At 38.8% G+C, this 26,355-nt stretch overlaps 1 protein-coding gene and 1 non-coding gene across 7 annotated transcripts in view; one reads left to right on the top strand and one right to left on the bottom strand.

The window, feature by feature from the left end:
- ILRUN (inflammation and lipid regulator with UBA-like and NBR1-like domains) overlaps window positions 1–26,355 on the top strand; it is a 91,926-nt gene that overhangs the window by 47,125 nt on the left and 18,446 nt on the right. For 5 of the 6 annotated variants that reach the window (XM_045866734.3, XM_045866735.3, XM_054505823.2 and 2 more), the window contains one exon: window positions 25,109–25,437. The exons of the other annotated variant lie outside the window; for it this stretch is intronic. In XM_045866734.3, coding sequence (XP_045722690.1) covers window positions 25,109–25,437 — 329 coding nt within the window. The remainder of the gene's footprint in view (window positions 1–25,108; window positions 25,438–26,355) is intronic. 6 annotated transcript variants of the gene reach the window in all.
- Window positions 19,993–20,095, bottom strand: LOC123838038 (U6 spliceosomal RNA). Its single transcript, XR_006789379.1, has one exon. It is a non-coding gene; the product is annotated as a U6 spliceosomal RNA (small nuclear RNA).

Here is a 26,355-nt window from a genome sequence, read left to right as displayed (position 1 = left end):
TAGGATTACAACCTGAGCCGAAACCAAGAGTCTGACACTTAACCGACTGTGCCACCCAGGCATCCCTGGAACTTTCCTTATTAAGCTCCTAAACCATAATATGTCCCACATGTTAGAAAACATATTGGGTACTCTATATAAACCACACTATTTCCTAAAACTTTTTTTAAGTTCTTCTTCTACCTCCTCCAATTATGGAGTGTCCTTCCTAGCCAGGTGATGCAGAACTGTCCCTCCTCATTCTTCTCCTGTATTTTTACTGATCGGTGTTGTAAAAGAAGCCCTGGTTTCATACAGACTTCCTCTAGATTCCATACTTGTGTCTTCCATTTAAACACTGTTTTACTTGGCACTTCTGCCACTTCTCTTTCCCTCTTGCCTTTTGAACCCACCTTTCCTTTCTTTTTCTTTTTTTAATTGAAGAATAGTTAACATACTGTTGTTTTAGTTTCAGGTGTACAACATAGTGATTGGATATTTATATATAGTATGAAGTGGTTACCACAGTAAGTCTGGTTACCGTCTGTCACCATGCAAAGTTGCTACAGCATTATCGATTATATTCCCTATGTTGTACATTATATCCCTGTGTGTTATTTATTTTATTACTGGAAGATTCTGCCTCTTAATCCCCTTTGCCTGTCTTATCCATCTTGTTAAAAAGAAACCCTCCCCTTTGGCACCCATGAGTTCTTTGTATCTGTGAGTCTGTCTGTTTTGTTTTATTAATGTAATTCCACATATAAATGAAATCATATGGTGCTTGTCTTTGTCTGACTTATTTCACTTAGCATAGTACCCTGTAGGTCCATCCATGTTGTTGCAGAGAGCAAGATTTCATTTTTTTTTTTAAATGGCTGGGTAATAGTGTGTATATGTATGTGTGTGTGTATACATATATATGTGTGTGTGTGTATATATATGTGTATATATGTATATACACACACACACACACACATGCCATATCTTCTTTACCCATTCATCTTTTGATCAACTTGGCTATTACAAATAATGCTGCAATGAACATAGGAGTGTGTATGTCTTTTCAAGTTAGTTTTGTTGTTGTTGTTGTTGAATACCTGCTGGATAGTATGGTAGTTCAATTTTTAATTTTGTGAAGCACCTCCATACTCTTTTCCTTAGTGGCTGCACCAGTTTACATTCCCAGCAGTGTATAAGGGTTTCCTTTTCTCCACATCCTCATCAAAACTTGATATTTCTTGGGGTACCTGGTTGGCTCAGTCGGTAGAGCATGTGACCCTTCATCTTGGGGTCATGAGTTTGAGCCCCATATTGGGCATGGAGCCTACTTTAAAAAAAAAAAAAAAAACACCTTGATATTTCTTGTCTTTTTGACAATAGCCATTCTGACAGGTGATGGTATTACATTGTGGTTTTGATTTGCATTTTTCTGATGATTGGTGATACTGTGCATCTTTTCATGTGTCTGTTGGCCGCCTGGATGTCTTCTTTGGAAAAATGTCTATTTAGTTGACCTTACATTAGAACTTCTCTCTTTTATATGTTGGACTCAAAAGGTTGCCTCATTTCCTTCTGGAAGATCCTCAGTAAGGCACTCTGTGTTTCAATTCTGGTCTCTAGAATTCTGTAATGTCAGAAATATGAGTAGCCCTTGAGAACAACAGATTTCTTTTTTGATGAAGAAATGTCAGCTTAAGCTGCTTGTGACTTGTGTGGAAAATGTTTTTATATTTAGAAGGGATATTTCAAATGTAAATGAATCTGAAATCCTTAAGTATCTTTATGTTGTAAGGTTTATATTAAGTGTATAAGGTGATGTGCTATTTCAGCTTCAGAGAAGGAAACCTGCTGTTGGTAGTAGTGCCACCAGATGGTGGTAATTATTTGGTGGTTGTGTCTAGGTAGTTCCACATGAGTCAAATCAACGTGAAATGGCTGTACTGTTCAGATTAACCTCTAAAATGCACATATGTGTGTCATGAACCTGTTTGGAGCATAGAAAATCAAGAAATCAGACAAAACAGTGATCAGTCTATAAAGGGTAGTAAATAAAATATTTGCATGTCCGAGTATGAAGCATCAAATGTTGTAGTTTCTTTGAAATTCAACTGTGAGTAGTTCTAATGTGTGGTGTTAGTGCTAGTAGTTTGCTTCATAATTAGTTTTATTATTTGACAGAAGGGAAAATATAATTTGAAAGCAGCATCTTTTTTTCTTATGGTAGCTAAAGCCCTTTTGTTAATAAACTTCTCTGATCTGGAATGTTAGGATTCAAGGGTTCAAAATTTGGAGATTGACAGTTCCTTAAAAATGTTTTTAACCAAATATAATTCTTTCTTAAAATATGAATATACTTCTTGTTAAAAAGAAAAAAATTAGTTCTAAAATCCCTGACAATTTTAAAGGTTAAATACTCAAGCATAATTTGCTTTTAAAAAATAAGTATATAGAATCCTTAACTTTTTGTGCGTATGCATTGGTAGGGGCTATAGCTGGGGCTGGATCTAGTTAAAAAGTGTTTTGTTTTGTTTTTAAGATTTTATTTATTTATTTGACAGAGACATAGCGAGAGAGGGAACACAAGCAGGGGGAGCGGGAGAGGGAGAAGCAGGCTTCCCACTGAGCAGGGAGCCCGATGCAGGACCCGATCCCAGGACCCTGGGATCATGACCTGAGCCAAAGGCAGATGCTTAACGACTGAGCCACCCAGGCACCCCTAAAGAGTGTTTAGTAACTTAGTATAACCCTATCATAGTAAAACAAATAAAAACTGCATTTCTTTGAGTCTTAGGTGATAGTAATTTTAATATGCATCATTGGTTTAATGATTACCTTTCTTGCAGGGAGAGAGGTAGAGCCATTATATCAAATGAACACATTTGGTTATATGTTTCTTTTAATTTCAGAAATAATAAAAATGAGGGAAAAAGAGCAATGGAGGGATATGTACATTTCCCCTTTGCAAAAAAAAAAAAAAAAGGGCGCCTGGGTGGCTCAGATGGTTAAGCATCTGCCTTCGGCTCAGGTCATGATCTCAGGGTCCTGGGATCGAGCCCCGCATCGGGTTCCCTGCTCAGTGCAGAGCCTGCTTCTCCCTCTCCCTCTGCCATTCCCTCTGCTTGTGCTCTTCTGTCTCTCTCTCTCTGTCAAATAAATAAATAAATAAATCTTTAAAAAAAAATGTGTACATATATGCTGAAATTGCTTTACCTGAGACATTCTTAAGGTTTTACTAAATTATTGTGTAACAGGAAGTTTTAGTAAGTGCAGTATGGTGTACAGTTTCTACTGAATCAGGCCAGATCATATCTCTTAGAAGGAAGCAAGCATAATTGCTTTCCATTCAAATCATGGTGAATACCTAATTTATCAGTATGTGCTATAAACCTGCTGAAAATTGTGTGGTTATTTTGTAACAGACTGATGATTACTGTCTAAAATGATCGATGTATTGGTCTCTTAAGCTTTGCCTGATAATTCCTTAATTACTGCTCAGAATGTAGCCATTACTTTATTTTTAGAAACCTCCCATTAGTCTTGTAGTTAAGGTGGAAATCTTTGAAGAGGATGTCTCCTTACTGAAAAGCAAACGCATTCCGTTCCTGTAATGATGCTTTGACACTAGCCCCATAATAACTCTAAGGGGTTTTTCCTTGAAATGGTAGAGATATTTATCACTTAGAAATTGGTTCATTCTATAATCTTTATCTTGAAAAAAATACTTTTTTTTAAAGCCCTCTTTATTTTTCTCCTTTTATCTTTAAAGAGCTTATGCTTCCCTTTCTCTACAAAGAGGATGTCCATATTGGACATTTGGGCTCTAGAAAGGAATGCTGTGTGCACCTGTTAACCTCTGGATTTTGCTTTGTAGTGATCAGTGTCCTTCCAGTTACCTCTTGATTACCTTTTTTTTTTTTTTTAAGATTTATTTGTGAGAGAAAGAGAACACAAGCGGGAGGGGCAGAAGGAGAGGGAGAGAGAATCCCAAGCCAACTCTGCATTGAGCACGGAACCCAACACAGGGCTCAATCCCACAACCCCGAGATCAGGACCCGAGCTGAAACCAAGAGTTGACACTCAACTGCCTGTGCCACCCAGGCGCCCCTCTTCTTGATTTCTAAGAGTTTTGCTTGTATTTTGTTTTGAGATGGTTTTGAGAGCAATTGAATTCTAAAGTGAGTTAGGCTGTGGCTTAGTAGCCACTTCAAAGTCATTTTTCCTTTTTAGTTTTAGTTTCTCTTTTATGTTTAGAAATCAGAAGCGATTAAGAAAGCAGATCCTATTTCTGACCTAAGTCTTATGTGAGGACTTTTTTTTTTTTTTTTAAAGATTTTATTTATTTATTTGATAGAGAGATAGCAAGAGCAGGAACACAAGCAGGGGGAGTGGGAGAGGGGGAAGCGGGCTTCCCGCCGAGCAGGGAGCCCGATGCGGGACTCGATCCCAGGACCCTGGGATCATGACCTGAGCCGAAGACAGACGCTTAACGACTGAGCCACCCAGGTGCCCCTTATGTGAGGACTTTTAAAAATGTTTACTAATAGGGGCATCTGAGTGGCTCAGTCAATTGAGCGTCTGCCTTCAGCTTGAGTCATGATCCCAGCGTCCTGGGATCAAGTCCTGTGTTGGGCTCCCTGCTCAGCGGGGAGTCTGCTTCTCCCTCCCCCTGCTCTTGTGCTCTTGCTCTACCTCTCTCTCTCTCTCTCCCCCACTCAAATAAATAAATAAAATCTTTTTTAAAAAATGTTTAATAATACATTTTATGTTAGTCAGTATAGCCAAAATAGGATCATTTCAACATGATTGGGTAATATTTGGGTAATCAGTAGCTACATGTTGGCCAGTAGCCTACCTCATTGGACAGGGTAGCTCTGTAAACACTAATATGTTGTACTTTTTTTTTTTCCTTTAAGTAATTGTATAGAATTGGTGGTATTCTTTTAAGGAATTTGTCAGTGAAACTGGGAGGGTTCTTTTTTGGAAAATTTAAAATTACTAATTCAGTTTATTTTCATAAGTTATGGATCTGTTCAGGTTATCTATTTCATCTTGGGTGACTTTGGGTAATTTCAAGGAATTGATCGTTTTCACTAAATTGTCAAATTTTTTCCAGGTAGAGTTGTTTGTAGTACCCTTTGTTGTTTTATTTATTTATTTTTTAAAGATATTTTTTATTTATTTATTTGACTGAGAGAGAGCACAAGTAGGCAGAGCAGCAGGCAGAGGGAAAGGGAGAAGCAGGCTCTCCGCTGAGCAGGGAGCCCGATGTGGGGCTCAATCCCAGGACCCTGGGATCATGACCTGAGCTGAAGGCAGACGCTTAACCGACTGAGCCACCCAGGCGCCCTGGGTTTATTTTATTCTTTTTCCAGTTTCTTAAGATGGAAGCTAATGTTGACCTGAGACCTCTTATAATGTAGGTGCTTAATACTATTTTCTTAGCCTGTTTGGGCTGCTGTAACAAGCTGTTATAGATTAGGTGGGTTGTAAACAACAGCAATTTATTTCCCACAGTTCTAGAGTCTGGGAAGTCTAAGATCAAAACTCCAGCAGATTTGGTGTTTGGTGAGGGACTGATTCCTAGTTCACAGAAGGCTGTCTTCTATGTTCTCACATGGCAGAAGGGGTAAGGGAGCTCTCTGGGTGGTTTTGTTTTTTGTTTTTATAAGGGCAGTAATCCCATTCTTGAGGGATCTACCCTCACAACCTAATCATCTCCCAAGGGCCCCACCTCCAAGTACAATCACATTGGAGATTAGGTCTCAACATAAGAATTTGGGGATGGGGGAGTGGGAGGGGGCGGGCACAAACACTTATAGCAACTGTAAATTGCCCTCTAAGCACTACTTTTAGCTACATAGCACACATTTTGAAACATTGTATTTTTATTTTCACTTAGTTGAAAATAATTTCTAATTTCCCTTGAGATTCCCTGTTTGAGTCATGGGTTATATAGAAGTATGTTGTTAAATTTCCAAATGTTTGGTGGTTTTTCTGTTATCTTGTTTAATCATTTCTAGTTTCATTCCATTATGGTCAGGGAACACAGTTTATATGATTTCAGTTCTTCCAGATTTGTTTAAAAGATGTTTTTGACCCAGGAAATATAGTCTGTCTTGTTGGTGAATATTTCATGTGTACTTTAAAAGAATGTTTATTTTGCTATTGTGAGTGGAGTGTTGTATAAATGTCATTTAGATCCAGTTGGTTGAGGATGTTCAATTTCTCTGTGTCTTTATTATTTGCTTGTTTGTTTGGCCTAATAGTTCTCTCTGTTATTGAAAAAGAAGTGTTGAAGTCTCCAGCCTCAGCTTTGGATTTGCGTATTTCTTCTTTCAGTTCTGTCAGTGTTTGGTCCATATATTTTGAAGCTCAGTTGTTAGGTGCATACACATTTAAAATTACGTCTTCTAAGTGAATGACCCATTTATTATTGTGTAATATCCCCCTTTTCCCTGGTAATTTTCTTCACTCTGAAGTCTATTTCATCTGATATTAATAAAGCCATTCTAGGTTTCTTTGATTATTGTTCGCATGATATATCCTTTTCCAGCCTTTTACTTTCAACCTACCTGTGTTTTATATTTGGAGTTTCTTGGAGACAGCATATGGTTGGGCCATTTTTTCCCCCAGTCTGATAATCTCTGTCTTCTAATTGGTATGTTTAGACTACTCACATTTAATGCAATTATTGTTATATTTGAATTTAATTCAGCCATTTTATTTGGTTTCTGTTTGTTCTCTTATTTGAGGGACTTTTAAGTCCATTATATCGCTAAACTTATTAGTTACTTGCAATTAAATTCTTTTAAAAGTGTATTTTTTCTGGGGCACCTGGGTGGCTCAGTCAGTTAAGCGTCTGCCTTCAGCTCGGGTCATGATCTCAGGGTCCTGGGATCAAGTTCCTCATCAGGTTCCCTGCTCAGCGAAGAGTCTGCTTCTCCCTCTCCCTCTCCCTCTGCTGTTCTCTCAGCTTGTACTTTCTCTTTCTCTCTCTCTCTGTCTCTCTGTCAAATAAATAAATAAAATCTAAAAAATAGTATTTTTTCTGACAATAAAAGAAATATAGAACTTAGAGAATATAAAAAATATAAACAAAACATTTACTCTTCTATACTGATATAAACAATGTTAATGTATGTATCCAATATTAAAAACAAAGAAATTTTTTTCAAATTTGATGTTACGTACATAGTTGTGTATACTACTTTTTTCCTACTCACTAATATTTTAGGATCTTTCCCCTGTTATTAAATATTTTCAAAAATACAATTTTGGGGGCGCCTGGGTGGCTCAGCTGGTTAAGCGACTGCCTTCAGCTCAGGTCGTGATCCTGGAGTCCCTGGATCGAGTCCCGCATCGGGCTCCCTGCTCGGCAGGGAGCCTGCTTCTCCCTCTGACCCTCCCCCCTCTCATGTGCTCTCTCTCTCTCATTCTCTCTGTCTCAAATAAATAAATAAAATCTTAAAAAAAAAAATACCATTTTTAGTAGTTGAATACCATTTCATTGGATTACTATTCCAATGTAGATAATTTTTTTTTCTTTTTTTTAAGAGCGGGAGAGAGAGACAGAGACAGGGGCAGGGAGGGGCAGAGGGAGAGGTAGAGAGAGAGAATCTTAAGTAGGGTGCATGCCCAGGGCAGAGCCCGATTTCACAACCCAGAGTGAGACATGACCTGAGCCAAAATCAAGAGTCAGACACTTAACCAGCTGAGCCACCCAGGCTCCCCTAGATAATTCTTTTTAAAAAAAATTACAATAAAATGGTAAAGTGTACAACTTCACGGCATTTAGTACATTGACAGTATTGTGCATTCATCAACCATCTAGTTCCCACACATTTTTATCACCCCAAAAGGAAACTCCATACCCATTAAACAGTCACTCTCTATTGTCGTAGCCTTTGGCAGCCACTATGTGCTTTCTATCTCTGTGGGTTGTTAATTCTTTCTGCTGAGGTGGGGCAAAGTATATAAATAATAAATGTATTAGCCATCTGAAAAATAGAATCTGGGCTGCTTGCTAAGAATGAATAAACCATACTTATTTGGCTCACTTATAGTTAAATTCATTATTATTATTATTTTTTTTTTTTTTAGTAAAATAGGACAATAGAGTAGTAGCATGAGCTCTGAAATCATATCATCTGGGTTTGACTTTTAGTTAATAGTAATTAGCAATGTGATCTTTAGGAAGTTATTTTATCTTTCAGTGACTCCAGGTTTTTTTAATCTATAAAATAAGGAAAAACAGTACCTACTTCATACAATTTTGAGGGAATTAGAGGAGTTAATGCATGTAAAAGTTTACAGAACAGCAACTGGCATGATAAGCGCTGATTAAGTGTTAGATGCTATTATTATTTTAGCATTTTTGTTATTATTAAAAGATCTGACTATATTGTGAAATCTTGTGCAGTAATTACTCTTCAACTGTTAACTTGTTTTGTATTAACTTCTTAGTAAAGGTTCCTTAAGGCTTTTGTCACCTCAGATATCCTAGTGATCTGGTTTTTTTTTTTGGAGTTCTAGTGGGATCTTGATGGTGGAGTCAAAGATTCTAGGTCCTAAAATCAGGAAGGTGTTGAACATTTGTGTGGAGTACCCAAGGCAGAAGAATATTCAGCTTAATGTGAAGAAAGGCCTAAAATCTATAATCTAAGCTTCTACCTTAAGAAACTAGAAAAAGAAGAGCAAATTAAATCCAAAGTAAACAGAAGAAGAAAAATAATAAAAATTAGAGCAGAAATCAATGAAATTGCAAAGAGAAAATCAATAGAGAAAATTGGCAAAACCAAAAACTGGTTCTTTGAAAGATCAATTAAATCAATAAGCCTCTGGGGCGCCTGGGTGGCTCAGTCGGTTAAATGTCTGCCCTTCAGCTCAGGTCATGATCCCAGAGTCCTGGGATCAAGCCTGCAGTTGGGCTCCCTGCTCATTGGGGAGCCTGCTTCTCCCTCTCCTGCTCTTCCTGCTTATGTTCTCTCTCTGTCAAATAAATAAAATCTTTTTAAAAAAATCAGTAAGCCTCTAGACAGGCTAAGAAAAAAAAGGAGAAGACACAAATCACTAAAATAAGAAATGAGGGGCGCCTGGGTGGCTCAGTCGTTAAGCGTCTATCTTCGGCTCAGGTCATGATCCCAGGGTCCTGGGATCGAGCCCCGCGTCGGGCTCCCTACTTGGTAGGAGGCCTGCTTCTCCCTCTCCCACTCCTCCTGCTTGTGTTCCTGTTCTCGCTATCTCTCTCTCTCTCTGTCAAATAAATTAAAAATAAATAAATAAAATAAGAAATGAAAGAAGGAATATTACTACAGATCCCATGGATGTTAAAAGGATAATAAAGACATATTATGAGCAACTCTGTGCTTAGATGTAATGGGCCAGTTCCTCGAAAGATACAATCTGCCAAAGCTTACACAGGAAGAAATAGAAAATATGAATATGCTTTTATCTATTAAAGAAATTGATTCAGCAATAACCTTACAAAACAGAAAGCGCCAGGCTCAAATGGGTTTACTGGGAATTCTACCAAACACTTAAAGAAATTATACAACTTTTCTAGAATCTCTTGCAGAAGACAAAAGCAGAGGGAATACTTCCTAACTCATTCTATGAGACCAGCATTATTCTAATACCAAAACCAGACAAAGGTATTACAAGAAAAGAAAACCACAGACTGTTATATTTCATGAACAAAGATGCTAATATTCTTTTTTTTTTTTTTAAGATTTTATTTATTTGACAGAGAGCAGGAGCGGAGGGGCAGGGGCAGAGAGAGAAGCAGACTCCATGCTGAGCAGGGAGCCCGATGTGGGACTTGATATCAGGACCCTGAGATAGTGACCTGAGTGGAAGGCAGATGCTTAACTGACTGAGTCACCCGGTGCCCCTAGATGCTAATATTTTTAACAAAATAATAACAAACCCAATCCAACAGTGTATAAAAATAATTACACATACTATGATAAGAGGAATTTATACCAGATATACAAGACTGGTTCACCAATCAAAAATAAATGAATGTAATCCATCACCTCAATAGGCTAAGAAGAAAAATGACATGTTCTCGTCAATAGATCCAGGAAAACCATTTGTCAAAATCCAGCACCCATTCATGGTTAAACTATGGGAAAACTGAGTAGAGGGGAATTTCCTCTACTTGATAAAGAATATCTATAAAAAACCTTCAGCTAACCTCATGATGGTGAGAAATTAGAAACTTTCCCTCTAAGATCAGAAATAAGGCAAGGAAAAGACCACTGCTTTTCAGCGTCATACTGGAAGTTCTAGCTAATAGAATAAGACAATTAAAAGAAATAAGGTATATATGTTGGGAAGGAAGAGCTAAAACTACTTTTTTATAGATGACATGATTATGTAGATAATCTGAAAAAAATGACAAATACCACTGGAACTAATTAATAAGCAAGGTTGCAAGATACAAAGTTAATATGTGGAAGTCAACCACTTTCCTGCATACTACCAATGAACAACTTGAATTTGAAATTAAAAGCACATTACTATTTATGTTAGCATCCGCCCAAAATGAAATACCTAAGTATAAATCTATCACAATGTGAACAAGATTTATATGGGGAAAACAATACAACTCTGATGAAAGAAATCAAAGAAGTAAGTAGAGAGGTTTTCTATGTTCACAAGTAGGAAGACGATATTGTCAAGATGCTGTTTCTTTCCAGCTTGATCTATAGATTCAACACATTCCCAGTCAAAACTCCAGCAAATTTTTGTGTGGGTATCAACTGATTCTAAATTTTATATGAAGATGCAAAAGACCCAGAGTAGCCAACTCATATTTGAGAAAGAGAAAGGTGGAGAAATGACACTCCCTGACTTCAAGACTTATATAAAGCTATAGTGATCAAGACCATTTGGGGGGCCCTGGGTGGCTCAGTCAGTTAAGCGTCTGCCTTCGGCTCAGGTCATGATCCCAGAGTCCTGGGATCGAGCCCCACATCGGGCTCCCTGCTCACTGGAGAGCCTGCTTCTCCCTCTCCCTCTGCCTGCCTTTCTGCCTACTTGTGCTCTCTCTTTCTCTGTCAAATAAATAAATAAAATCTTAAAAAAAAAGGACCGTTTGGTATTGGTGAAAGAATAAAGAAATGGATCAATAGAAAAGAATAGAAAGTCCAGAAATGGATACAAATATAGTCAGCTGATCTTTGCTAAATAAGCAAAGACAATGGAGAAAAGATAGTCTTTTCAACAAATGGTGCTGGATCAACTAGCTATCTACATGCAAAGAAATGAATCTAGACACAGACCTTATATTCTTCATAAAAATTAACTCAAAATGGACCATAAACCTAAATGTAAAATAGACATGGCACCAAAGAAGATACACAGATAGCAAATAAGCATATGAAAAGATGTTCATTATCATGTCATTAGAGAATTGCAAATTAAATTAAAGCAAGTTACTACTATCCACCTATTAGAATGCCCCAATCCAGAACATTGACAACACCAAGGTTCTGGCGAGGATGTAGAGCCACAGGAACTCTCATTTATTGTGGGCATGAATGCAAGATGGTACAGTCACTTTGGAAGACAGTTTGGCAGTTTCTTATAAAACTAAAATACTCCTGCTGTGTTATAACTCTTTTATTCGTAATTGCAAAAACTTGGAAGCAACCAAGATGTCTATCAGTAGGTAAATGGGTAAATAAACTGAGGTACATCCAGACAATGAAATACTTCCAGCACTAAAAAGAAATGAGCTTTCAGTCCATGAAAAGGCATGGAGAAACTTCAAATGTATATCTCTAAGTGAAAGAAGCCGATTTGAAAAGACTACATCCTGTATGATTACTATATGACATTCTGGAAAAGGCAAAACTGGAGACAATAAAAAGACCAGTGATGGCCCGGGGTTGGGGAAGGGAAGGATGAATAGGTGGAACACAGGATTTTTAAGGTGGTGAAATTATTCTGTAAGGATACCATAGTGGTGGATACATGTCATTATGCATATATCAAAACCCATGGAATGTACACCACCAAGAGTGACCCCTAATATGAACTATGGACTTGGGTCATAATGATGTGCCTGTGTGGGTTCATTGATTATAACAAGTATCACTTTGGTGTGGGATGTTGATAGAGGAGGAGGTTGTACGTATGTGGCAGAGAGTATACATGCATCTTCTCGGTTTTGCTGTGAACCTAAAACCTGCTCTAAAAATAAAGTCTTGAAAAATAAAATTATTAAAAAATACTTCTCAATAAAAACATTAAAAAATAACTTTCTAGGTTAAATGGTCTGGAAGGGCTTTCCCTAATATGCAGTATTTTAACTAAATAGATTCAGATTGGTGGCAGGGAAAAGGCACCACATTTCCAGCCTGCAATAATTAAGCATAAACTTAGGTTGAGTGTGACTTGTGCAGTTTGGCATGAGTGAGGGTTTTGTGTGGGAAAGAGTGGGAAATGGATTGGAGGTGATAGTACTCTGAGGAATATTTACACCAGCAGTCATGTGGAAGAGAGAGGAGTGAGTAGCAGGCTATCATGGCCCAGACTAAGGGGCCAAGGAGGGGCATCTGTATATGCTGTGTACCTCAGATGTCAGTGAGTGGTGAGATTGACTTTTCTTTTGTAGGATTGAGAAGTCCAGATGGTCATGAGTGAGCCCTAAGATCTCGCATGTGTGGATGTTGCTAGACCTACTTCAGTTTAGGGATGAGTACTCATTCATTTCTCCAAAGCTCTGTGCCCAGATTTGAGCCAGGAAGATAATTTGGCCTAGTAAGCTTCGATGGAAATGAAGAGGACAGGGTGCTTGTGCAAGTTGTGTCAGACCAAAGGAATGAAGGAGAAAGTGAAAAATGCACGGAGGAGGAGATTGAAGAAACATTTAGGAAGTTCTGCTTTGTCACTGTCTTTGACTTGTCAGTGAATGTGATGTCTGTAATGTAATTGTCTTTGGAGAGAACGATGAGGGGGAGGGGTTTTGTTTTGCTAGTTCTTGCATTGGCCCTGCTTGGGTGGTGGTATTGACTGGCAGCAGTTTCTCTGAAGCCAAAAACAAAGCCTGTCCTCTTTTAGGAGGAGGGGGAAGGAAGAACAGAGTTAATGTAGTGTATTACCAGCTCCCTAGGACAGAAAAGCTTTCACCAGGAATAACTAATTACCATCAGTAATGCTGTTTTATACATTTTGCCCATACTTATGTCAAAGATAAGGTTTGAATTTCTAAAAAAGACAAATGGGGCCTATGTCTTGTTACGCCTTTAAGTATTCAAAATATACATAGTAACTCCATAGAAAGTTATCAGAGTCCTAAATTAAACTTCATCTTCGAAGCATGTGTACAAAGAGGAATGGCCTTTTTTTTTTTTTTAAAGATATTTAAGTTTGAATTAGGTAGTCTAAAATTTGACTTTCTGATGAACCAAATTCTTACTTGGAAGTACTTCTGCTCAAATATTCTATTTTAAATTATCCTTTGATAAAAATACTATAAATATCAAGAAATTCTAAGTGTGTCCCAGTCAGACTAGTTGAGAAATTCAGCAGTAGTAGTGAAAGAATAAGAACATCAGCCATCTTTCTACCTATTTGCATATAAAATGGATAATATTTAAATATTAAGTCCTTTTATCCAGTGTTATATTTAAATTCTTTTCAACGTAACTGCCAAAATGGTTGTTAAAATGTTAGTTTAATCTGTGTATTTTTATGCCAGTTGCGTAAGTTTGGCTATTAATGTGCTGTAGCTATAGTTTTGATTCCCTGCGTTATTCTTAAACCCAGTTGCACTTAAATTTAAATTAGTACTTTAAGTTGCTTTAATGTACTTGCAGTCTATCTTAATTTTCTGCACTTGTGCTATTACCCACTCAGATTATGCTTTATTAGTAGGCTGTAGAAGTTTAAATAATGAGGATGTTAATATTTCCATCTTTTCTGCCAGGAATAGTTGTCTCCGTTAACTATTTTCTATTTCCTGGTTGATGGAATGCTCACAACTGACCAGGGGTAGGAGTGCTGCATGGTGTTATAGATAAGCACTAGATTAGGATTAAAAAGAGCTGACTTCTGTTCTTGTTTTTTATTCTGCCACTGATTGGCCTTGAAGGACTAACTTAAAGTTACTGGGCCTCAGGGTATTTTTTGCTTGTTTGTTTGTTTTAATTGTGGTGAAATACACATAACCAAATTTACCATCCTAACCATTTTTAAGTATACAATTTAATGGCATTAAGTACATTCACATTGTTACACAACCATCATCACCATCTACCTCTAGTATTCTTTTTATCTTGCAAAACTGAAACTCTGTACCCATGAAATAATAACTTCTCTTTTCTCTCTCCAGCTCTTGACATCACCATCCTACTTTCTGTCTCTATTTGACTCTTCTAGGTATCTCGTATAAGTGGTATCATATAGTATTACAGTATTTGTCCTTGTGTGACTGGCTTATTTCACTTAGCATAATGTCCTGAAGGTTCATCCAAGTTGTAGCATGGATCAGAATTTCCTTCCTTTTTAAGGTTGAATAATATTCAATTATATGTATGTACCACACTTTTAGAATGAATTCGTACATCATTGGACACTTGGATTGCTTCCACCTTTTGGTATTATGAATAATGCTACTATGAACATGAGTATAGAAATATTTCTTTGAGAGCCTACTTTGTTCTCTTGGGGATCCACCTAGAAGTAGAATTGCTGGACCATATGACAGTTGTATTTTTAATTTTTTGAGGAACCGCCATACTGTTTTCCATAGCCACTGTACCATTTTACCCTCCCACCAACAGTGCACAAGAGTTCCAATTTCTCCACATCCTTGCCAACACTTGTTATTTTCTGTTTTTTGATAGTAGCCGTCCTAATGGGTGTGAGGTGGTATCTCGTGGTATCCCTAGTGATTAGTGATGTTGAGCATCTTTTCATGTGTTTGTTGGCCATTCAGCTTGTCTATTCAAGTCATTTTTCAATCAGGTTTTTTTTTTTTTAAGATTTTATTTATTTGTGAGAGAAATTGAGAGCACAAGTGGGTGTTGGAGCAGAGGAAGAGGGAGAAACAAATTCCCCACTGAGCAGAGAGCTTGATGTGGGGCTCCATCCCAGGACCCTGGGATCATGACCTGAGCCAAAGGCAGATGCTTAACTGACTGAGCCCCCTGGGTGCCCCAGGTTTTTGGGGGTTTTTTGGTAGGAGTTCTTTATGTATTCTGGGTATTAACCCCTTATGAAATACACAGTTTGTACATACTTTCTCTATTCTGTGGGTTGCCTTTTCACTGTTAATTGTGTCCTTTGATACACAAAAGTTTTAATTTTGATGTAGTCCAATTTATTCTTTCTTTGGTTGCCTGTGCTTTTTTTGTCATAATCCAGGAAATGATTTCCAAATCCAATGTCATGAAGTTTCCTCTCTCTGTTTTCTTCTAAGAGTTTTATAGTTTAGGCTGTGATGTTTAGGTCTTTGATCCCATTTTGAGTTAATTTTTGTATATGGTATGAGGTAAGTGTCCAACTTTATTATTTTGCATATGAAATTCAGTTTTCCCAACACCATTTGGTGGAAAGACTGTCATTTCCCCTTTGAATGGCCTTGCCTGTTTTGTCAGAAATCATTTGACCATATATGTGAGGGTTTACTTCTGAACTCTCTCTTCTCTTCTCTTGGTCTGTACATCTTTTTAACAATACTACACTGTTTTGTTTACTGTAGTGCTATAATAAATTTTGAAATTAGGAATTGTGAGACTTGCAGCTTCCTTCTTTTTCAAAATTGTTTTGGCTATTGAAAATTGTTAGAGCTTTAGTGATGCTAAGAGCAATCAAAGGATCAAGTAGTGATAGCCTGACCCCTCCATTGCAGAGGTCCTCCCTGTCAACCAACCTTTTGCCTAATGGTTTCATTCATGGATGATTATTGCCTGAATCATTTCATCAGGGGTTACAAAGTGATTATTTCTTCCATATACATTAGCTGGAATAGTTCTGGGATAAAAAAAGAAGTTTTCGTCATCAACAATGACATTCTGAAATTCAGTTTTATAATAAGGCTAGATTAAATGCTTAATTCTTTACCTTCAGTTGCCAATTTTTAGAGGAAGGAGTTGGTGCTCTAGTTGCTTTCAGTGAAACTAATGAATGAGGAGAGAAAGTTAATGGTTATATACCTTTCTTATAGGTATCCTAAACTTTTAGATTTCATATATGAAACTTTAGTTCATTGTAGTTAGGGACCCAGGAATCTGTATTTTTCACATGCAAGCCACGTGATCTTGATGTAGGTAGTCTACAGAGCAGACTGCTGTAAAGTAATATGGTTGAAAACTGGTTATTGTTTTGTTGTGTTGTCTTCCATACCACAGGTGGTGTTTACTGACAAGTTAATGCCCAATCTTATCAAAGTAATTGATTTTTAAATTACAGCATTAAATGTTAACTTGCCTAGGTAAGGAGGTCTTTTCTGCTTTTTGTTTACTGTTATTGTTACAGTCCTTCAGCTATAGTTAGACACAGCCAATCATCAGACTTTACTCTTAACATTAACTGACTTCCAACAGGGCAACACAATAAACATTTTCTTTTTAAAGATTTTATTTATTTGTCAGAGAGAGAGACAGAGGGAGCACAATCAGGGGGAGCAGCAGGCAAAGGGAGAAGCAGGCTCCCTGAGCAAGGAGCCCCATGTGGGACTCGATCCCAGGACCCTGGGATCATGACCTGAGCTGAAGGCAGACACTTAATCGACTGAGCCACCCAGGCGTCCCTTTTTGTTTGTTTTTTAACACTACTTAAATGGTGCTAAGTAGTTGTGCATAAATAATTTGCTGTTTATTGTGCACCTATCCTATGCCAATCACCATCCTACAAAATTTATCTCTAGTTCTTACTGTCTTCCTTTGACCTAGGTTTTTTGGTCTGTTTTTGTTTTCTTTTTGTTGTTTCTTTTTTTCAGTATCTAAGGCATTTCTACTATTCCTAAGTCACAATTTAGGAATGATATATTTAGAGGAGTCTTCCCATTACTGCCTCCTTCAGCCAGATACCTGTTTTTATCTATTCATTTATGGTTTATCTGTACAGTATTGTTTTGCTTTGTCTTGCAAATACTAGCCAGTATTTGATCCTTTTCTTACACAAAAGCATCATAACTATATAGATACTGATCTGCATCTTACTCCCCCACCCCCCACTTAATAATATATTCTAGAGATCGCTCCAGAAATCTTCATTCCATTTTATGGCTATGCAGTATCCCTTTAGGTAGATGTGTTATCATTTTTCTAGCCAGTCACTACTGATGGACATTCAAGTTTCCAAAAATCTCTTGCTCTAACATATAAAGCTGTTATTTCCTCCAGCTTCTTCCCCATTTCACTGCTCTCCTTCATAGCAAAACTCCTTGGAAAATTTTGAATCAGTAATGGCTGTCTCCACCTCTTGATTTCTGGATTCCTAAATTCTTTCCATCAGGCTTCTTTCCCCACCACTCCACTGAACTATTCTTTTCAAAACACCAGTGACCTACATGATGCTACCTCCAAAGCTTTCTTCTCACTTCTCAACTTTACTTGAATTATTAGCTGCCCTGGACCCAATTGATGACTCTGTCCTCCTTGAAACACTTGTGACTAGGCTCCTAGAACACCATATGCTCCTGGGTTTTCTTTATTCTTGACGCTATTGCTTCTCTCTTTTTTCCTCTTTCCTGTGGTATCAGCTGATGGCTGGGCCAGCTGGCCCGCTTCCTGAGAGGGCAGGGCAGTGTGTGCAGCTGGGAAGTAGGAAGGGGTGGAGTCTCTGCATCTAGAAGTTGAAGCTGGGAGGGGGAAGAGAGGAAGGCTTCTTGTTTCAAAGGTCACCTGAAACAAGCCTGAAGGCTGACACAACCAGAATTTATTGGTGTAATACGGTGAGGGCAGGCTGTCCAGGGGAACTGTGGAATGCCACACAACAAGAGGGAGGAGGGAGGCAGCCTCCATAAGGTTTGGGTTCCTGTTGAAGGATTCTGAGAACGCTCTAAGGGAGATGGGGGGTCAATTTTGGATTGGTTGCTATTTCTGAGGCAGGATTAGAAGGGAGGATTATTTAGGGTTTGGGTGCTATCTTGAGGCAGGGGCAGTTTAACAATTAACAATCCTCAGTAATCAGTGCTACAAGAAATGGGTCTGGGGGCATCATTGGTAAGAAAGCAGTAGTCACTCAGAGGGTTGTTACAGCATTTTGTAGCTGCTGCATGACCTTGGGAGAAATGTTTTATTTTTGCACCTGCCTTTATAAGTGTCTGTCCTTTCAGCCCAGTTAAGGGTAGGGTTTTTTTTCTTTTTCATTCTGAGCTGATTGTCATCTTTGATCTAGATGTTTTTACTCTTTCAGTTCAAGGGCACAGATTTTCTGGATTTGGGAAGTAGAGATTCTTGTTTCCTAAGACTGAAGCAAGTAATTAAGTGGGTAAATGATCACTGTAGTCCCCCAACCTACCCCCAAATTAAGGTTAAAAGCTCATACTTTTTAAATAGGGCATGGTTCACGAAAATTGAGAAGTAGGAATAGTTTCTTTGTTGTTGCCATTTCAACTTTTCGTTCTGAGCCCCTCACCCGGGCCTTCACCATCTTGTCTCATCCAGGCTTTCACTGCTCTTCCTTAGGCCCTTTTCTTCTCCCTTTTGTGAGTTTTGCCTAGTGGTTGATTTGATGAGTTTAGGGTAGCTTAATATATTCCTTTGGGGGCATTTGCATTTTAAAAGGAAATTCCTGAGAATAATACTAAAACCAAGGAACAAGGTTCTAATGCATTTGTGGCAAGGTGGGGTGGGGAGTGAGGATGGGTAGGGAACAGAGTTTGAGCAGAGGCAGTCCTTCAGCCATCACTCAGAGCAGCTGATGAACTGGAGCCTGGCTCTACCCTTTTCCCCCCTTAGATGCTGAGGTAGGTGGTGTGTTGATAGACAAAGTTAAAGTATCTGAGTGCTTGGGCATTGTCATGGCAGTTCTGTGTTGAGTAAATAATGTGGAAATGTAGACTGGAAGTTGAGACTAGGCAGATTAGTGCTGACAGTTGGAAGTGCCTCCTTTTCCCAGTAGTACACACACACTGCTGCCTTGGTAGTTCCAAGAGACAGACACAGATATGCTGAGACTTGCTCATAATACTGACCTTTGCACTGCTTCCTGTCTAGGAATGTTTCAGTCCATAGACTGGCAGTGCTCAACCTCTCCTTTCAAGCCTCTGTCACAGAACGTAGGCACTATGTACTCAGCCCTCGCATGGAACTGAAATGTGAACCTACAGCTTGTAGCTCAGCAGTTGACTAGAGCCTGTGTACCTCTCCAGATCCAAGTTGTTTCTTAATCCTCAGGGCAAATATGAGGTTCCTGTTTGAAGATGCGTTGAGCTTTAGGAAGGATTCGAATCCACCACCTCCAAACCTAGATGTGACCTCCATGGTAGTCTTCCATGTGCATGCTGACTAAAGCCAGGCTTTGTCTCCTGGTGTTGTGGCATTCTTGTCTCACGACTCCTTGGGACAAGCCCAAGGCGTTTGCTTTAGGGATCAGAAGCCTACAAGATTTCAGTCCTAGCCACAGTTTGAACCACTTTGAGGTGTCTTTGTAAACTGAATTTGTAAAAGTTGTGCTTTCTCAAGTCCCCTGGCCTTTTCCCTTGGGAAGCCCAGACCCAAGTGGAACATACTGATGTGGCAGATTATTGCTTTCTTTAAGTGACTTCTGTCTGCAGTTTGTGCAGGCCAGATGCGTGCTCTGGAAGATATTGGGCAGCTTCAGCCTAACATGCACAGCAAGATGATGGCTCATTGGTATAGTTGTTGCTGTTCCCTCTGAAGACTAGTAACTGGCCCTTACTGGCGGTACTGAGAAGGGGTTGCACATAGGAGTGAACTCATGTGTCTAGTTTGAATGGACGACTTATTAGAATGAAGACATCAACATTGGCACGTTACTGTTGACACATTACTGTTAACTCCAGACTTTATTTAGATTTTTTTTTGGTTTTTAAATATGGAACACTTCATGAATTTGTGTGTCATCCTTGCACAGGGGCCTGCTAATCTCTGCATCGTTCCAATTTTAGTGTATGTGCTGCCGAGGTGAGCACAGACTTTATTTAGATTTTATCAGTTCCATTCATGACCTCTTTCTGTTTCCGGAATCCAGTCTCTGGCACCACATTACATGTAGTTGTCTTGTCTTTCAGTCTCCTCTGATCTGTGACAGTTTCTCAATCTTTTCTGTTTCTCATGATCCATGACCATTTGGAGGAATACTGGCGGGTATCCTTTATAATGTACCCCAGTTTGAGCTTTTCCGATGTTTTCCTCAATTTAGACTGATGTTTATAGATTTGGGGAAGAATACTGCAGAGGTGAAGTACCTTACCAGGGGGTACTTGATATTTACATAACATCACTGATGATATTAACATTGGTCACTTGATTAAATTTTTGGTTGCCAGTTTCTCTGTTATAAAGTTACTATTATTCTCTTTCCCTGCTCTGTTCTTTGGAAGCAAATCACTAAGTCTGTCTCACACTCAGGATAGGTTGGGGGATATATAGAATTAAGCTCCATCTCTTAGAAGGGGAGAATATCTACATATATTTGCAGTTCTTATGTAAAGAAATTTGTCTCTACTCGCCCATTTATTTATTTTTTAAGATTTTATTTATTTCTTTATTAGAGAGCGAGCAAGAGAGAAACAGCATGAGAGGGGAGAGGGTCAGAGGGAGAAGCAGGCTCCCCGCTGAGCCGGGAGCCCAATGCGGGGCTCAATCCCAGGACTCCGGGATCATGACCTGAGCCGAAGGCAGTCACTTAACCAACTGAGCCACCCAGACGCCCCTCTGCTCGCCCATTTATTTAGTCATTTATTTATGTCACTATGGACTCATGTGTATCTATTTTATACTTTTGAGTTATAATCTAATACTAGGTTATTTATTTTAGTGCCCAAATTATTCCGGCTTTGGCCAGAAGGAGCTCTTTCAGGTATCTCCTATCCCTATGACATACTCTATCCTTTTTTTTTTTTTTTAAACACTTTCTTAGTTTCAGATACTACAAAGATATTCCAGGCTCATCTTATATTTTCCATGTCTTAGCCCCAGAATCAGCCATTTCTCTGAGGAACTTTTTTTTTTTTTTTAGAGAATGCTATTCAGAAACCACTGGGCACTGGATATGTTCGGTGCTACTGGGCTGTCATTACTTTAGGCCTTCTCAGACAGAGCTGGGTAACGTGTGTATGCATACTAACCTCTGTAAACAGACATATCTATCATTGTTTCTGTGTTTCTTCATCTGTATATATATTAAGATAAACATGAGTTGATACTGATGTCTCTGACGTTAATCCAGTACCACAGAGTTCATTTTAGAATGCCTTCCTTTCTTGCTCATCTGTGATATCCTTCTTTAACAATGAGAAACCTTGCGCTCAGCATTTCACTGTTCATTTACTTATTCAACCCCAATATACATGTACCCATGTTGTGCATGGGTTATAACCCATAACCCCTCAAGAAACAAATTTACCAGTTGAATATTGTACTGATTTTTAGCAATTCTGTTGTAGTGGACAAATCATGGATGTTTGTTCATGTTTATTATCATGTGATTTGATCTGTGATTCTAGCCTTTGGATATATGCAGTGTTTTTTAACATTCCTACCATAATCTGAGATGTCTTTGTACATCAGCATAGTTCATTAAGATTATGGAGTTGGGCTTCAAGTAAAATATTTTCTTTTCTTTTCTTTTTTTTTTTAAATGGGGAGCTTGAACTCATGACCCCGAGATTAGGACCTGAGCTGAGATCAAAGTTGGATGCCCAACTGACTGAGCCACCCAAGAGCCCCAAAATATTTTCCTTTTACTCTGCATTTCTGATAATCTAAACTTAAGAAATAAAAAGTTCATGTTCTCTCTTTAGTAATTTATTATACATTTCTACAAAAGGAAGTTTATATTTATTATTAAAGTTATGTACTTATTAAAGGTTTTATATGTAAAACGGACGAGTTGAATGAAACTATTTACAGTACCATTTAGTTCCAAAGTCCTGGCTCAGTGCTTTTTAAAAAACATCTTAAGGCAAGACATTCTAAAATCAGTTTCTCAATTTGCTTACTAAGCCCTGAATGTGTAGGCTTGGCACTTGATTCTGCTTTATTGGCTACTTTTCTAGGACATCCTGTTGGCCCATTCTTATTATTGGCACCGAAGATCTTATATGTTTGTGGGTAAAGATACTATGGCCTGGGAAATGGGACTGACTTAACTATAGCTGTAGTTCCCTAGGTTCTTGGTTCCCAAGTTCCTGTTGAGGAAAAATAAGTATGAGTTGTAAAAGCTATTCTTTTTTTTTTTTTTTTTTAAGATTTTATTTATTTACTTGACAGAGAGGAACACAGCAAGAGAGGGAACACAAGCAGGGGGAGTGGAAGAGGGAGAAGCAGGCTTCCCGCTGAGCAGGGAGCCTGATGCTGGGCTCGATCTCAGGGTCATAGGATCATGACCTGAGCCGAAGGCAGACGCTTAACTGAGCCACCCACGCAGCCTTGTAAAAGCTATTCTGAGAGTTGAGCATTCTCAGTCATCATGTAAGTTGCCTTTAACTCGAAGTCTGATCTTGGGCCTGTCACTTCTACTTCCAGACCTCAGATCCTTTATCTAGAAAGTGCAGCCATTCCATTAGATGACCCGTAAGATTCCTTACAGCTATGATTTTATCATCACAAATAGTAAAATATGTGGCTGGCAGTTCCTATCTCAGTAATTAAGGCATTCTGGGAAGAATTGGAAATGGTCAGCCTCTTTGAAACAAGCTTATTTGGTCCATTTTTATCACCCTTTTTACTTAACACACTCATTCATGCACACTATGCATGGGATGAACACATTCTGAAACATGAGGGCTAGCAGTAGTACCTAGATGGGTTAGATTGTACCCCATAGAGGGTATATTTTGCTATTCATAATGACCCATCATGGTAATAACTTGGGAGGATCAGAACTGGAGTGTTCACTGTTGGTGTTTATAAATCAGTGGTTTCTTAAATGACCTCTTTAGAGCTACTATGTAAAATCTGTGAGCAGTACAGAAGAACAGCCAAGGTGAGAGAGTGCAGTTGCTTACGTGTGATAAGGCCCAATGAATTGTATGAAAGAAGCTTTAGTTCTTAAAGCCAGGGCAGAAAATGTCTTTAGTCTCATATACTGATAACAGTCTTCTGAAGACTGTCCTTTCTCTTCTCGTAAGCATTTAGTTTCCTGAGCAAAGTGAAGGAAGCATATGACCTGTAACTGAGTATGTGAAACATATCAGGAATTACAAAAGGACTTTGGCAAATAGATGGGTGAAAGAGAAGAAGTAAGAACTAATATCCTGTAAGGTAGGGCATATCTGTTGGGGGAAAATGAACAATAGAGTGAAGAGATGTTGCCTTTGGTTAGAAAGCTAGGCTAGAAAAGCATGGAATGAATCTCCCTCAGCTGCCTGCAATGGTTCTTTAAGGCCGACGTCATGTTGGTTTATGAGATTGACTTAGAGCTTTGAATGAAAGTCCTCTGACCCAGTATTCCTGGCACCGTCCCACATTTCCGAGTGAAGTGGCGTGCTGCACATCCTGGCTTACAGTGTTAACAGGTTGAGCTACTATGGCACTAGTTCACATGAGGATTCACATTTGCCGTCGTGAAAAGTTGTGTCTGGAATGGATTACCATTCCTAGGAGTCATGCTTGCGCAGCTAGAGGCTGCAGAGTTGCTAATTCCAGAAGTGAACAGCAGATGTCACTGCATCTCCACTTTACTAGGGTTCTGGCTCCTAGCTGTTCACAGGCCACCAAGTTGTTAATGGAGTTCCCAAACCACTGAACACAAATAGAGTATTTATGGCCTTCATCAGATATCGAACCCAGATTGAAAACTGAGACTAAGCACGGCCCAAGAGGGTTTTCCTCAGTTTCTTTCACTATTCTTTTTAGTGTTGGTGGTTTTTTGGTTTTTTTTCCTATTCTTAATATTATCTGTATTTCTGTGTAGGTAACTGATGAAATTTATTAGCCTTTTCTTATCAACCATTCAGCAGTTATTTAGGAGGCTTGGACAACTTTTCATATTTGTTTCAGCTGGGTTACACTTAAAAGCTTCTTGGCCTTTCTGTAGTGGTGCTTTTTAAAAGATTTCCAGCAGGAAAGTTGATGTCACTGTTCTCTAAATTGAGGTGCAGAACATCAAAGGAAACTGTCTCTTTATTCTTCTGTTTGAACCCTTAGCTTCGGCAGTTGAGGAAATAACTGAATTATGACCAAAAGTCCTGCGGTGTACCTTTTTAAAACAAATCTATTATGGTTTCAGTGTAGATGGTGGGGTTTCCCTGTATGACAAAGGCAAAGTGGTGTTAAATTGGATTATTTCAGAAAGCCTGGGACATACTAAATTTTTGGTATCCTTTGATCACATAGATCATTAGAAAAGAAAATCCAGGTGATACTTGCCTTAATAGTCAGGGTTAGTGCTGGTTTTCACATGTGTCCTGGTGTCATTATTAATTGTTTCCCCCTTTACTCTCAGTTATCCTAGTTTGGATAATATGTTGTTACTCTAAATTGCTCAAAGAGATGGGGGGAAGGGGGTCCTTGATAAGTTGCAATTCTAGGAATTATAAGTATTTTTTGGCTCAAGAATTATGCCTGCCCTGAGTTTTCTAAGTTACATACATTCAAGCTAAAGCAAAAACCACAAAAAGCTTATAATTCCGGGAAAACAGTTTTTAGGTTTCTATCTATAGATCATTGTTCTCTGGAGCAGTGATTTCCAAATATGGCTGTGCATCAGAATCAACTAGTAACCTTTTAACAAATACTTTCATGAGTCTTACCATAGACCTGTACTGAATGTGCACTGGAGTTTGAATGTGACATTACCAACAATGTAGAAATGCATACAGTGCAAAGGTACTGGGCTACTTTGTCAGCTTGCTTTTAAAATTCGCATATAAAAGGACATTTCTTCCTATGGTTTGGGTGACATTTGGGGTTTCTGGTGGTGGCTGCTTTGGACCTTGAGGGTATGCCTGTCATTGACATGAGTTGCCTTTTTGTTTCAGATGTCATCTGGGTGATTCTCAGTGTGGAGGTGGGTGGACTTTTAGGAGTAACACAGCAGCTGTCATCTTTTGAAACGGAGTTCAACACACAGCCACATCGCAAGGTAGAAGGAAACTTCAACCCGTTTGCCTCTCCCCAAAAGAACCGACAATCAGATGAAAACAACTTAAAAGACCCTGGGGGTTCCGGGTTCGACTCGATCAGCAAAAACACATGGGCTCCTGCTCCTGACCAAACCGAGCAAGATGAGAATAGACTCTCACAGAACTCTGTAAATCTGTCCCCCAGCAGTCACGCAAACAACTTATCAGTAGTGACTTACAGTAAGGTAGGTGCCCTCGGAGAAGAGGAGAAGGGGTAGGTGGTGGGCCTTGGGACTTTTGTGATACCCTTTCATGGCAAACCTAGAAGCCTAGAATGTTCTTTAAGACTGCTTAGCTCTCCTGCCAACAGCAACAATACAAAAACCTACCCCTTCTCCCCTCCCCCCCAATCTTCATGTCCTGTGGATGTTACTTTATCCACATTTATAATTTACTACTGTCTCTCTGCTCTGGTTTGGGTGTTGAAAGAACAAAGTTATTTACCTTTAGCATTTAAAAAAAAAAAGAAAGTAAAAATATCACCAGCTCTCCTTCCAGTGTAAATGTATACTAAACCTAGAACAACAACATGCTTTTGGAATCTCTTCCTACTTTGTTGTTTTTGTTCTTGTTTTGGCTTTGGGTGGGGCTTTTTTTTTTTTTTTCCCAAGGAAAAAAAGTCTATTATTTATCCTAAATATTGTTGTTGGGCTTTTGCTTTACTTAGCTTGTTTGCATGTCTTCTTGTAGATGTATTTTCAGTTTCTTATGGCCCATCTGCCTCCTCACCCACAACCCAGAGTGGCCCAAGTGATATTTTGACTTTTTATGTGTGGGGCAGTAAGTGAGAGAATTGTTTGTTGAGTTCACCATGATTTTAAATATTCTGATTGTTCTGAGACATTCTTCTGGGTGTTTCATTTCTTGACCTGCTTCTCTCCTTGCTAGCTGGTTAAACAGTGTCTTCCACAGTCTGCTAAGGTGATGATGGTTCTTGGTTGTTGGTTTGGGTTGGTTGAGTAAAGCCCTGATGCTGAGAGCTCACTGTTCTAGGTGTTTCATGTGGCGTGGGCCTGTGAGCATTCCTCTGCATTCTCCTCTGATGAATAATGCTGTGTATTAGGCCTAGCATCCCCCCTGTACAATCCTAAAACCATTAAGTC

Source organism: Mirounga angustirostris, unplaced genomic scaffold (genome assembly GCF_029215605.1).
Source record: "Mirounga angustirostris isolate CCGP_5_RB_7025 unplaced genomic scaffold, mMirAng1.0.hap1 SCAF_8, whole genome shotgun sequence".
Lineage (NCBI taxonomy): Eukaryota > Metazoa > Chordata > Mammalia > Carnivora > Phocidae > Mirounga > Mirounga angustirostris.
The sequence above is the reverse complement of the archived record's forward strand: the minus strand, read 5'-3'. Positions and strand labels throughout refer to the sequence as shown.